This window comes from Chanodichthys erythropterus, chromosome 23 (genome assembly GCF_024489055.1).
Source record: "Chanodichthys erythropterus isolate Z2021 chromosome 23, ASM2448905v1, whole genome shotgun sequence".
NCBI classification, from domain to species: Eukaryota; Metazoa; Chordata; class Actinopteri; order Cypriniformes; family Xenocyprididae; genus Chanodichthys; species Chanodichthys erythropterus.
Window position 1 is genome coordinate 15,190,589 of NC_090243.1, and position 13,946 is coordinate 15,204,534.

A 13,946-nucleotide genomic window follows, 5' to 3' on the forward strand; every position below is an offset into this window, starting at 1 on the left:
CCCTTTAAGTTCACTTAAATTAAAAGTTGTTATATCTTTAAAAGCCTAATAAATGTAAAAAATAATGGCTTTCAATTATACTGTTATACTGTTGAATGTCTATAATTAAAGGCTAAAATTGAGGGGAAAAAATCTATTTAATACATCAGAGAGGCATCAGCAGTAAAAATTATGTGAAATTATGACAGTATTAATGCATTATATTAAATATGAAATTAATTGTGATTAATTACAGAAATTGATTAATATATATAATATATGTAAACTCAATTTTTACAAGAACATTTCATTCACAAATTAATGACATTTGCTATGAATTGCATAAAAATATACACTTTATATAATGTCTTTATAATGTGTACTTATATTTATTTTGTAATTTTAGATATACACACACACACACACACACACACACACACACACACACACACACACACATTATAAATACATTTTATAAAGTGTATATTTTTATATCCATGTTTATTTTTGCAATTAATATCAAATATATGTCATAAATATTCCAAGGTACATTGTTTACAGGCACTGTTTGTGTTGTGCTTCCTGATATTTGAGAAATACCATAGCTCGCCCTGCCCGGATGGCAGAATGTATATAGATATTCCCTTGTGAAACTTGCTACTTGGTTTTAGTCACAGAACAATCTGAATTATTTTTTAATGAACAGGGAATATTCCGGTAGGTCATCAATCTACACAGGCAGACCAATGACTCCATGATTAGATATGCCAGCAATGTTAATTAATAATGCAGATATACTTCATTTCCTTTGCTCTCTCCCTCCCTCTCCCTTCATTCTTATTTATACCATTATATTCTTGTTAAATGAATTGAGTGAATGGAATGATGAAATCGATAAAATTTCAATTACAGAATTCTTAACATGTTGAGCAATAAATGCCATTGATTGTTTGGTTACAGGACGGGCTAATCTCTCCCATGATTTATTCCCTGTAGTTCCGCCCACTCCAGCTTGAAGAACACACTGCATTCTGTTTATCACCCCTCAGAGGTTTTCATTTTCGTTGTCTGTTAAATATTCATGTCTGGTGCTGTTGCTGTTTGCTTTCTACCAGCATATTTGTTTTGGGAAGGTCAGATTTGAATAATTCTGTGCAGTCATGCTTTGTGCGTGTTTTGACCAACACTGATTTAAAAAAGCGCACACTCCAGCTCACAACATCCAAACACCCTGAACGGCACATAGGGAAGTGTAGATTCTCTCTTAAACCTTAAAGGAATAGTTCACTCAAAAATTATCATTCTGTTCATTTTTACAAACCTTAATGTTGTTCTTAAACTGTAAGTCATTGATTGTGAATTTATTAAGCTCAACTACTGTCAGTGATGAGGAGCTGTCAAACATCTCAAACTGTGACTTTGACTTACACTTAGTAGTTTCTAAAGTTATACAAACTTTTTTTGAGGAACAGGTAAACATTTAAGTCATTAATATCTGATAATTATTGCTGGACAGCATATCAGTACCATATTAGATTTTGGATGATATTAGAGTTCTTGTTTTTTAAAATTATTATTATTTATTGCTATCAGTCGATACTAGTATGTCATGGAATCAACATTTTAGTTATTTTATGTATGGCAGACGATTCTTGATTCTTCAAAAAATGACTTTTTGTGTTGTCCAGAATAAAATAACAGCATACAGGTTTGAAATGACATGAAAGGAAATAAATAATGGCAGAATATTATTTTTTTAATGAAATGTTCTCTTAAAAATTGCTGAGAGAGTTTTTGCTGAGCCAGATATCCACACAGGAAAGAACATCGCAAGTTTCAGCTTTTATGATGAACAGCTTTAATATAATTCAACGTTACAGCTTGGTTCATTGCTCTGAAAGTCTCATTGAGCACGAGTTTCACAGTGTGATTTCATTTTTAATGCTTACATCTGCCATTATCTGTTCTTTTCCTTATTTTCATGGGCTTAGAAAGTGTAAAAAGTATTTTGATTTGTACAGAGTTTTTGTGTGTGTGTGAAAGTGCACTGATGTTTGTTAGAGTGGAAGAATTTTGTGTTGTAAGTTCTGTCTATAACTGGAGACTGATTGTAATCATTGTAGAAACGCCTGTTATTAATACTGTATTGCATCTCTTTTGTCAGCATCGTCAAGAATGCAAACTAAGAGGATCATACAGATGTGTCACATTAAACCTGTACTTAAGTTCCCTCTTGACATGCTTTACAAATAGCAAGTCAAGTCTTTACACATAGCATCTGTTTAGATAATTACCGTAATTATGAGTTGTAGGGAAATTAGTTTCTTTAAATGTAAACCAGTTGTGCTTCTATCAGAGATTAAATATGGCACACATATGTATTTATTTAATGTGCACAATGCACATAGACAAAAGGTGTTTCCTTAATTAATATTCTATTTGGGCATTCTGTGAACTACAAAAAGAACGAAAATCAAAAAACAGTAATGCACTTAAATTGAAGACAATAGTGTGCATACATATTAAATATTTTTTATACCCTCACATCGTTTTGAAAATATAACTATAAAATGTAAATATATAATGTTAACATAAGATTGGTGTCATAGAATAGATGTTACATAACTCTGCATAAACAGTTTTTACTGGACTGAGCTTAAACAGTTACATTGATAACGCATAACTAAGACATTCATCCACTTAGAAAAGTAATCCTAGCTGACAAGAATTTGGGTGACTTTATTTATTTATAGTCTTATGTTTTCAAACCCTCAGGTTTAAAATGCATGCTTACATGCTTGTTTCATTTTTAAGTGCAGTAATGTATATTTTGAAGCATGAGTCAGAATTATTTGTGGTGGTAATCAAAAGCACCCGTGGGCTATTTGTGACATCAAAATGTCATCATTTCTACCACCTCTGAACACATTTACGTAAGTAAAATGGGTTGGGAACACCATTTCTAATAAAAAAAATAAAAAAAAAATCATGTATCTGCATGACAGTAAAGCTTTACTGTATTGCCAAAACATAAAAAAACAATATGTGTGCCAAATAGGGCTGGACGATTAATCGAAAAGTAATTGAAACCAAAATTCAGAACGTTTAACCGACGTTTTTTTTAATCCTGTTAATACTTTCCCCTTAAAAACATACTACTGCGTGTGTTGAAGTAACTACTTACAACCCACAGCTTTAAAATCAATAGAGAGACAGTATGACTAATTCACAGGCGATCTCTCATTCATTAATGCATTCAAATAAATGTACTGTGCTAAGTTATCTGTATCTGGGGCCGTATTCACAAAACATTTTATCTTACCACTAAGAGCTCTCTTAAATAGTTCTTCGCTAAGAGTTTTCTCTTAAAACCTTTTCACAAAGCTGCTGAGACAAACTTTTACTAAGAAATAGACTTAAGCTAAGAGTAAGGGTGGGGTTGACCTTGTTCCTATGGAGAATACACACAGTGATTGGCTGATGGTGAGGAGTCAGCGATTTAATCATAGAAATATTGTAGAATGATGTGTCATTTTTCCATATAAAAATAATGGTTTTAAAATACAAATGTTGCACTATTTAAATAAATATTTTTTAATAAAAAAGTCAAAATAAAATGTTGCCATTGTTGCCATAAAGGTTTTAAAATAGGCTAAGTGTCACTAATTAAACTAGTATATACAGTTAATTGTCAGCCTCTTGGGTGTCTGCATCTCAAGAGAATGCCGAATTCAAGCACCAAATTATGTTTTATAAACAAAGTTTGGGAGAAACGCATTCGAACGGTCTTTCTAATCAGCACGAGAGGAGGAATATATACACAGACGAGAGCCGACTCGCCTGTAGTTACTTCGACAGTTCCCTCCGCCACCCTGTCCCTCACTCTCGGCTGGGGATACGGGGAGAACTCTGGTTTTGGGCTAAATTCCAAGCTTGATCCCCTTGCACAGCACACCAAACACGCTTATTATATATATATATTTCATTACTCTATTCAATCATTTGTAAGTGTGAACTCATGAAAACCACTGCCACAGGTAATCAGACAATATTTATTTATTTGTTAAAGATTTTTTTTTGGCGTCTCATTGTAGATTCAAATCTATAAATCAAAATGTATTGCATTTATAAAGAAAAAGTTCAGCACCCATAGGACTGTTTGTGATTTGGTCTTAGTGATTTAGGAGTCCTCTTGACTACTCCTAACTTTTCACAGACTTAGGAGCTAGTTTTAGTGCTAAAATGCTTTGTGAAATACTCTTAGAGCAAAAATTTAGGACTCCTTAAATTAGGAATGACACACCCAATATTTTTAAGAGTTATGAAAATAATGACAGTCTTGTCTCCGTGAATACAGTAATAAACGATGTTAACTTTAACCACATTTAACAGTACATTAGCAACATGCTAACGAAACATTTAGAAAGACAATTTACAAATATCAATAAAAATATCATGTAATCATGGATCATGTCAGTTTTTATTGCTCCATCTGCCATTTTTCGCTATTGTTCTTGTTTGCTTACCTAGTTTGATGATTCAGCTGTGCACAGATCCAGATGTTAATACTGGCTGCCCTTGAACATGAGCTGGCATATGCAAATATTGGAGGCGTACATATTAATGATCCCGACTGTTATGTAACAGTCAATGTTATGTTGAGATTCGCCTGTTCTTCGGAGGTCTTTTAAACAAATGAGATTTATATAAGAAGGAGGAAACAATGGAGTTTGAAACTTACTGTATGTCTTTTCCATGTACTGAACTCTTGTTATTCAACTATGCCAAGATAAATTAAATTTTTAATTCTAGGGTACCTTTAAGATGTTTTGTAAATACGGCCCCTGATTTACAACAAGCAGAAATCTGTAAGAAATGTTAGAAACCATAGATAAAATAACTGCTGAAAGTGAGCTGTTATATCAGAGCACTCTTTCATTAGGAAAAAATATCCCACCTTTAATAGTCAAGAATATTTAGAATACAATCCTTATCAGTGAACTATGAGGAATCATTCATTAATCGTAATCGAGGTACAATGTTCGATTATTCAAGATTTTGATTTTAGGTCATATTGTCCAGCCCTAGTTCTGAATGTGTTGTAGGATTTTTTCCAGTGTAATGTGTTGTTTATGAGTATTTGGCTCAAGTCTCAATGTGTTAATGGAATTATTCACAGCTCTGGACTTATTTCAGCTGATTCCCTGTGATCACCAAATACAGTATTACCACAGAATCCCATGTTGAATTCAATGGTCATCGTCTTGGTCACACTTCTCAACATCTCTTCCACCCTATACCTTTCCCCTCTCACCCATCTTTCAACACATGCTATTTCTCACCTGACGGCCTTCACTTCAGAGTTTCAAGTCTTGTTCAGTCTTATCCTCATTGATTCGAGTCATTCTAGTCAATATAGTACACTTCAAACTGCCCATAGCTCAAATGACAGAAGAATAATTTCCTTCTGTTTTTATCACCATAATTATTAATTTTCCACATCAGCATCAAAGAAGAATCCAAACAGAGCAGATGTGCTGTTGAGTGTTGGATGCTAATGGAGTGTGGTTAACAACCATCAAAACGATTCGCTCTAATGGTGCTTTAGTCTAAAGCTCAGTCGGATATTGATGCTGTCTTGATTTAACTGCGTGGGTTGTGGCGTCCTCCCTCTGCAGTGCCAGTCCATTGTGTTTTTATTTGTTGTTATGATGATATCATTTGTATTTTCACGTCAAGCCGTAGCTGGTCTTTAGTCAGAGATACAATCTCAATGCTAACCATCTGCTGTTTTATACACAGTGACATTTATGAACCAGCGCTGCTTCTGTTTATGTTTAATACAGTGGGGTTTTTATATTTCTCATTGTTACCTTATGGCGGACAGATATTTTTATACAGAATGGGCTGTGGTTTCACTGTTTTTGGGGGAGTTTCAAACACAAAACTATGTGAAGGGCTGAGTTTTCTCCAAAACACATTACATTATTGAAATGAAATGGGTTACAATTGCATATCGCCATGAATACACTGTAAAGAAAATATATTTTTAGCTATTTCTAATTGATTTTAATTGACCCAAATAAGACTTTTATTACTTTCTCGACTTCTTGATTGTATCTACATGAATTGCATTTTGCAGACTATTTTATTTCACTAATGTGACACATTGTGAAGTGAAACAGGATATTCAGCAAGAAAATAGGGTGAGTCTTGATTTTATCTATCGGAAATTGATTGGATGATGAAAAGTGGTCTTTATTATCCATATGGTTGAAGAGGAAGGGTTGTTGGTATCTGAGAGCTAAAAGGGGACCTATTTTGCCCCTTTTCACAAGATGTAATATAAGTCTCTGGTGTCCCCAGAATGTGTCTATGAAGTTTCAGCTCAAAATACCCCACAGATCATTTATTATAGCTTGTCAAATTTGCCTCTATTTGGGTGTGAGCAAAAACATGCCGTTTTTGTGTGTGTCCCTTTAAATGCAAATGAGCTGCTGCTCCCGGCCCACTTTCCAGAAGAGGGCGGAGCTTTAACAGCTCGTGCTTCGGTTGTTCAACAACAACAAAGCTGGACAATCTCAAGCAGCCACGATGAGGATTGTCAGTAACAGTGTTCAGCCTTACATTGTTCAAACTGGAGTCGGACACTGATGGAGAGACTCAGCAAGAAGTTACAACTTTTAGACGTTTCTGAATGGATAGTAGATAAATTTATGTAGTTTCTGTGGAGTTGATTCAGCTCATCCACTAGCATGTGCCATCATGTTAATCTTTTGTGCAAATCCAGCGTTGAATTGACCCTCATTTGTGAAGCAGTCCGGCGTAAAATGGCGGCATGGTAACAACACTCTACTACAACAACTCTTCCTCTTCTCTAAAGCAGCCCAACATGGCCTCACCCCCTTTGTTGTGTGTTCTCAGGGGCGGGGTTTATGTAAATTTTGGGGTTAGTGATGTCAGCAACCCAGGAAGAAGCTTGTTGTAGTCCCTACCAGCCATTGGTTGTAGTCCTTAAAAAGCAATTTCTGTAAAAGAAAATATCTCCCTCCCTCAAATATCAAAATCGAGTGTTCAGACAGATCATGGTATAAATATTTAAGTATTAAGCGTTTATTCAGAATAAAATATTTTAATTAAGGCATTATTAATACTACATTTATCCTCCTGTTTACATACCATATAAGTCAAAGCCTCTCTGTCTCTCTCTCAAACACATCATTTATCCTCCAGAGACATCCTCTCCTCCAAGTCTGCCTCTTTCAACTTCTTATCTGTTTTTTTTCTTTCTTTTTTTCTTTTTCTCTCCCTCCTATCCTTTGTCTCTCCACTCATCCCAGACAGTGCAGCAGTCCATGCTTCCACTGCATTGGTAATATTCTCCATTTGTGTGCGTGGCTGCATTGAGAGCTGAGACTCTGATACAGAGATCAACAGCAGTTGTTTAATCCCCTCCCCTCCTCCTCTTCCTCTCCACTGCCTTATATTCATGAGGGGGAGAGAGTGGCCCCCTGCAGTGCTGCCATACGCGCTCCTCTCTGTACACCTGACCAGAACTGGTGACACAAGCCCACAACCACAGAGAGAGAGAGAGAGAGTGAGAGTGAGTGAGAGAGAGAAACAGGATGAGGGACGTGCTACAGCTGTCTCTGTGACAGACTCGGCGTCTGCTGCTGCTGCCGATTGCTCTACAAACTGCCTCTGCGTCCGTGCAGTCCAGATACAAACTCGTTCATGTCGTTTTGCCTGGTCGACTTTTTTGACATGGAGTCGCCCACCAAAGAGATTGAGGATTTTGAGAACAACTCTCTGAAGTACCTACAGCCAGATCAGATTGAGAAGATTTGGCTCAGACTGCGAGGACTGTGAGTAGAGTTTCATACTTTATTTCTCTGCATGAGTGAGCAACATGTTTATGAAACAGAATTTTACTAAAACACATTAATAAAAATAGCACAATAGTTATATTTTATAGGAGTATAAAAGTGCATAAAATATTTTTATTGTGAGGTGCAACAACAAATTGATTAAATATGAAATCTGATGATTGTAATTAATAATAGATAATGGAGAATTAATCTTTTTTTGTGAGAAATTGTGATTAAAAATATTATTTATATAAATAATGTCAATAAAATAATAATTTCACACAATAAATAAATTAAATAAGAATATAATACATTGCAAAGAGTAAAAGAATATGAAGAGTAAAATAATTAAATAAAAATGTATACAATAATAATGGTTTATAGTAATATGAAGTATGCAAGTACATTTTATATTTTAAGAAAAATATTTTTTTTCATTGTGAGGTTAAGTCAATGAAAATAAGAATTATAGATTACAAAGAGTAAATGAAGATAATTTGAATATTAAATATGATCATTTTACTTATTGCTAATAAATAATTTAATAAAAACTATAATATATATATATATATATATATATATATATATATATATATATATATATATATATATATATATATATATATATATATATATATATATATATATATATACAGCTATGGAAAAAATTAAGAGACCACTTAACATTGATTTCTGAACTTGGAGTGGTCTCTTAATTTTTTCCATAGCTGTATATATATATATACATACATACTATATACATTAAGTAAATAAAATAATTATGCAGAACAAATTATGAATAATAAAATGATTTATTAAAAAATGATTGTGAGTTAAACTTATTTTATTAACTTTTGATGGTATTTTTCATGTTTTTAACGGATGATTTGCAGTAGATGGCGTTCTAATGTGATGCCGGCATATTTGTGAAAAGGTCAGGGTTAACGGGTCACTTTCAATACAAACATCCTCTTCATGTGTGGCTCGGTTCCCAGCAGTCTGAACTTCTCTTAAAAGTGTTTCAAGTTGATCAAAATTTCAAGTGCATTTGTTTGAAAACTAGACTTCAAATGGATCTAGCATATTAAAACTAAATATTTGCAAAGTTCACATATTTGTGGAGGAATTACAGAAATGAAATAGAGTGTTTGAATTTGCCACTGAATCTAGATCATGTAAATAAATACACCAAAATAGACTATACAGAAAAATCAGAAAGTTGCATGTTTTTTTTTTTCATTAAAATAAATTGCTGTCATGTGATCCGGAGGTGAAGTTCAGGTGCTAATGTTGCAGAAAAAAATGCCTGCGTGCACGCACGAGTCTCACGACTAAGTGCCGGGAAAGCACAGCATGAAATATTTGCATGTGCAACTTATTCCCTATCTTTGTCTCATTTCTTGCCAGTGAAAAAAATCGCTTATTGGGAATTTATTTGGACGGTAATGACCGTGTATGTTATCACAAGAGGATTTAATTGTTTGCCGTTGAAGGGATTGATCTAATCCCTCACTGTGTCATTCCACATTAAGCCGCTGAATGCTAATCCTGGTTATAAACAGCAAAATATCTTCCAGGATTCGTTTTAGATTTATGACAACTGCATTCACTGTGACGGCGGAGTCGCTGTCAGCCCGGGGTCCTTGAACCTAGATGGGGAAACCAGACAGCTGTTATTTGTCCTGAAACAAGGGCCATCAACATTCTCATAACGGCAGTGGTCAAGAGCAGGGCGTTGTGCGGGGTGGAATTGGACCGTAGTTCTGTTTCCAGCTTTATTTCCCTTTTAAGCCCACTTTATTGAGCTTATTAAGAATTTAATTGTGCCCTTGGTGGCTCCAAGGGAAATGAGACCCATGTCGACACAATTGGACACCGAGGAAAAACACACACCTATAAAAGTTTAAGGCTGTAATAAAGGCAGGCGCTCTTCACGGTAACATCTAAGATAAAGGCTTTGATGATGATGATGAATGAAAAATATATTAGATGAATGACAGGAAGCTGAGGGTAAAGGTTAATGGTCACTGCACATTCACATCCTCCCTTCGCCGATCACATGAATAGCAGCAATTGAACTGAAGGTGATGTCATCAGTATCTAGGTTGACCAATCAGAATGTCTGTCATCATATGGCTTAAGAGCAGCTGCAGTTGAGATATTTTACCAAAAGCTGCTTTAAAAGAAGTGGCATTTCCTCTCTACGTGAAAGACAGAGCGAGCATTCATGAAGTAACTGGATTAAGATGACCAAATGTTCAGATGTCCGTCATAAAAGGGTCATTGTTTTCCTTTTTTACACAAATGTCATGGGTGCCTTACTGAAACAAGGATTTGAATGCATTAATGTTAATTTTTTTTTAACTCATGGCTGCTGTAGAATATATATATATATATGACTGTGACTAGTGGTCATATTTATCACTCCAATGAATATGCCAGGGTGGGATTATTTTTAAAATTAAATTTTTATATAGACACATGCTTTAAAGATTACAAAAAAAGCTGTTGAATATTTCCAACATTATTACCCAGGAAAAAGTTAGTTCACTGATTGTTTTTTATGAAGTTGGACATGATATTATATTATATGGAGTAAATTGTGTCATAATGGGAACCAGCAGTTTATTATGGAAGCTTGTTTCCACCATGAAACAAAAAAAAAAATGTAATTGCGACTTTTTATCTCACAGTTCTGACTTTTTTTATCAGAATTGCAAGTTATAAAGTCAGAATTACAATATAATACAATATACTTTATTGTAAAAATTTGTCTTGGGCTTAGTGAATGCTGCATTTCCAAATCACACAATAACACAATACATAAATAAATACACAATAAATAAAAAAGTCAGTCACATATATCTTGCCTAAATCTAAACATGGGGACAAAACATGTAGACAGGCAAACCGGCCACTATCATTGCACATATAACTTCTGTGTTTATCATAAAACTAGCAATAAATAATAATGACCAACAATAGAATCAATAGAACTGCAAGTTAAACTCACAACTGTGAGTTATAGTCAGAATTGCGTGATATTAAGTCAGAATTACGAGTTATAAAGTCAGAACTGCGTGATATAAACTCACAGTTGCGATTTATAAAGCAATTCTGACCTTTTTTCTCATAATTTTGACATAAACTGTTATTATGTCCAATTGTGAGGGGAAAAAAGCTTGATTTTTTTCTCACAATTGTGAATTTATATCACACAATTCTGACTTTATAACTTGCAATTGTGTTTAAATCTTGCAGTTCTGACATTATAAGGAAATTTTGTGTTAATATCACGCAATTCTTACTTTATAGCTCACAATTCTGACTATAACTCCCAATTGCCAAAAAAAACATGTTAACGTTTTCCACTAGAATTTTTAACTTAAGCCAATTGGGAAAATTACATTAATTCAAAGCAATATTTTGAGTTGATCCAACATAATGTTTTAAGTAAGGTGAAGACGTTTTTTTGGCACAATAAAAACACATTTCTAAGTAACATGAACTTAATAATTGTCAACGTGAATGCAACTATTTAAGTTGATCCAACATAATGTTTTAAGTAAGGTGAAGATGCTTTTTGGACACAATAAAACACATTTCTAAGTAACATGAACTTATCAAGCACCACTTGTCACCATGATGGTAAATCTCCAAAAAAAAAAAAAAAAAACCAAATTAACAGAAACTCTTCTAAATTAGCATAACAAAACCCTAATTACTGCTAAATCTCCCTTACCATTAATCTTGGGCAAAAAACATTATATAACACTTAATTTTAGCATTTACTCTCCCTTTCAAGTGCCATGGGCAAAGCATGATGGGAAATATAAATCCCAGCCCAGTTTCACTTAACTTAAGTTCGTCTAAATTAAAAGTGTTCATACAACTCAAAACAATGAAACACGTTTACACGTCATCAGATTGTATTTTACATTAACAGAACTTAAAATTAAATATATTTTTGATTAACTGAAAATGTTAAACTATGACAATCAATAGGCATAATTTGTTTGTCATCCAAGCTCAATAAAATAACAATTACAAGTAAAAAGTGTAACAGCATTTCAGAACTTGATTTTTTTATTTCACAACAATATATATATTTAAGTAATGACTAAAGGTCCCCTGAATTAGTTTTTAGATATCAAAAAAAGAGAAAAATTGTGAGATAAAATTGTGAGATAAAAAGACGCAATTTCCTTTATTTTTTATTTAGTGGCAGAAACAAGCTTCCATAGTTTATTGACACTAATTTGAGAAGCTATAGTCCAACGTCTTTGAAACATGACATGCTGTGCAATGTAAAAAAGCCATCTACAACACATTCAAAATGTTATTTAACGGATCTTCAGCCAAAATTATACAGTGACACAATTATGAAACTTAAAACAGTTCATGAAATAGCAGCAAAGTAACACAAGAAAAATATACTATTGTTTTGGCCAAAAAATATTGGAGTTAATCAGTTGTATAAAATGACAACATATTAAATTCCACATGAAAACTTGACCTGACAATATTTATGAAGTGTGGTTTTAAAGTTATATTTATGGGCTTTTTGTGCCTTTATTCAGAGAGAACAGTAGAGAGCAGACAGGAAAGCATTGGGTGGAGAGAGTTTGCGTTTACCTGAACTGAAATGTCCATATTTTTTGTTTCAGGCGAAAATATAAGAAGACGTCACAGAGGTAAGATATTCACTCTGATTGACGTGAATATGACAGATCTCATCCTCTCAAGGTGAATCATGAGCTGGGAAAATAAGCCAATAAAACTGTTTGCAAACTATTTATATAAACTGATGTTTTTTCTGCTAGAAATCATCTGTAATCAGAAACCAGGTGTGTATGATTCTGTTTCAGGTCAGCAGATCCACATCTGCTGTACGCAAGTCTGGTCACAGTTTTCTGATGTGGTTTGTGCTAAAAACAGAGACCAAAAGCAGAACAGGGGTTTGACATTGTGTTTAATTACTGGTTGTCAGTAAGAAATAAACAGCAGTTTTCTTTCATTACCACAAGTGAATGGACTGCAGTTGTGCATTAGCATATGAGAACACTTACAAAAATTAACTGTGGCATAATACTATGGTGCCATATATTTTCATAGTACTCCATAGCAGTATCATGTTTTTTGTTCAACATTTCATTAATAGTTCCTTATAAATACCACAGTACATACATTTTAATCATCCAGTGCCACAATATATCTGAGTACCAGTAATACCTTTACTATACCATGTTACTTTTTGTAAGGCTTGTGTTATTTCTGTGTGTAAATATCAGCGTAGGTGTGTTTATATCTCAAACACAACGCAAAAAGAGCTACACGCGTCCTTTGACATCAAACAGAGACTAAACAAAAGGAGCTCTAACCACTCAGTAATGACTGTGATCTAGACAGTGTTCTCTCTCTCTCTCTCTCACACACACACACACACACACACACACACACACACACACACACACACACACACACACACACACACACACACACACACACACACACACACGTACAGACATAAACAGCCAGCAGCAGATGCCTGTCCTGCCCTTCTAACTGTGTCTTGTGTGTGTGTGTGTGTGTGTGTGTGTGTGTGTGTGTGTGTGCATGAGAATGTCTGTGTTTGTCAGGGCAATGCTGGAGATGTCAATAATTGTGTGTGTGTGTGTGTGTGTGTGTGTGTGTGTGTGTGTGTGTGTGTGTGAGTGTGTGTGTGTGTGTGTGTGTATAGGGCTGGAAGGAAATACATGTGTGTGTGTTTGAATAGGGCTTGAGGGAGTTATGCTTTATGAGTCCTTAAAGGTGAAAGGTCATGAGCTGTTCAGACATCAGATCATATATATCAACGGGACTTTTGAGCATGTGACATTTGTATTTCTCTTGGTAATGATTTTCAAACCCAGTTTATGAACTTGTTTTGTGCCCAGTTTCAGACTTAAACAGCACAACCACAGACACTTACTAGCAACTAGATAATCATGCGCAGAATTGTATTTTTATCATGTCTGTGAAATAATCATAGCATACTTTTTTAGATGGACATAACTGTTGGCCACATTAAGACATTATATTGGCTATGCAGAACTGTTT

The 13,946-nt window shown here is 34.3% G+C and overlaps 1 protein-coding gene across 3 annotated transcripts in view; it reads left to right on the plus strand.

The window, feature by feature from the left end:
* Positions 1-13,946, plus strand: part of pde1ca (phosphodiesterase 1C, calmodulin-dependent a) — a 93,358-nt gene that overhangs the window by 25,096 nt on the left and 54,316 nt on the right. The window contains exons 1-2 of one of the 3 annotated variants that reach the window (XM_067377335.1): positions 7,514-7,844; positions 12,515-12,541. The exons of the other annotated variants lie outside the window; for them this stretch is intronic. Of the exons in view, the coding sequence (XP_067233436.1) occupies positions 7,714-7,844; positions 12,515-12,541 (158 nt within the window). The 5' untranslated portion in view covers positions 7,514-7,713. Of the gene's footprint in view, positions 1-7,513; positions 7,845-12,514; positions 12,542-13,946 lie in introns of those variants that run through there. 3 annotated transcript variants of the gene reach the window in all.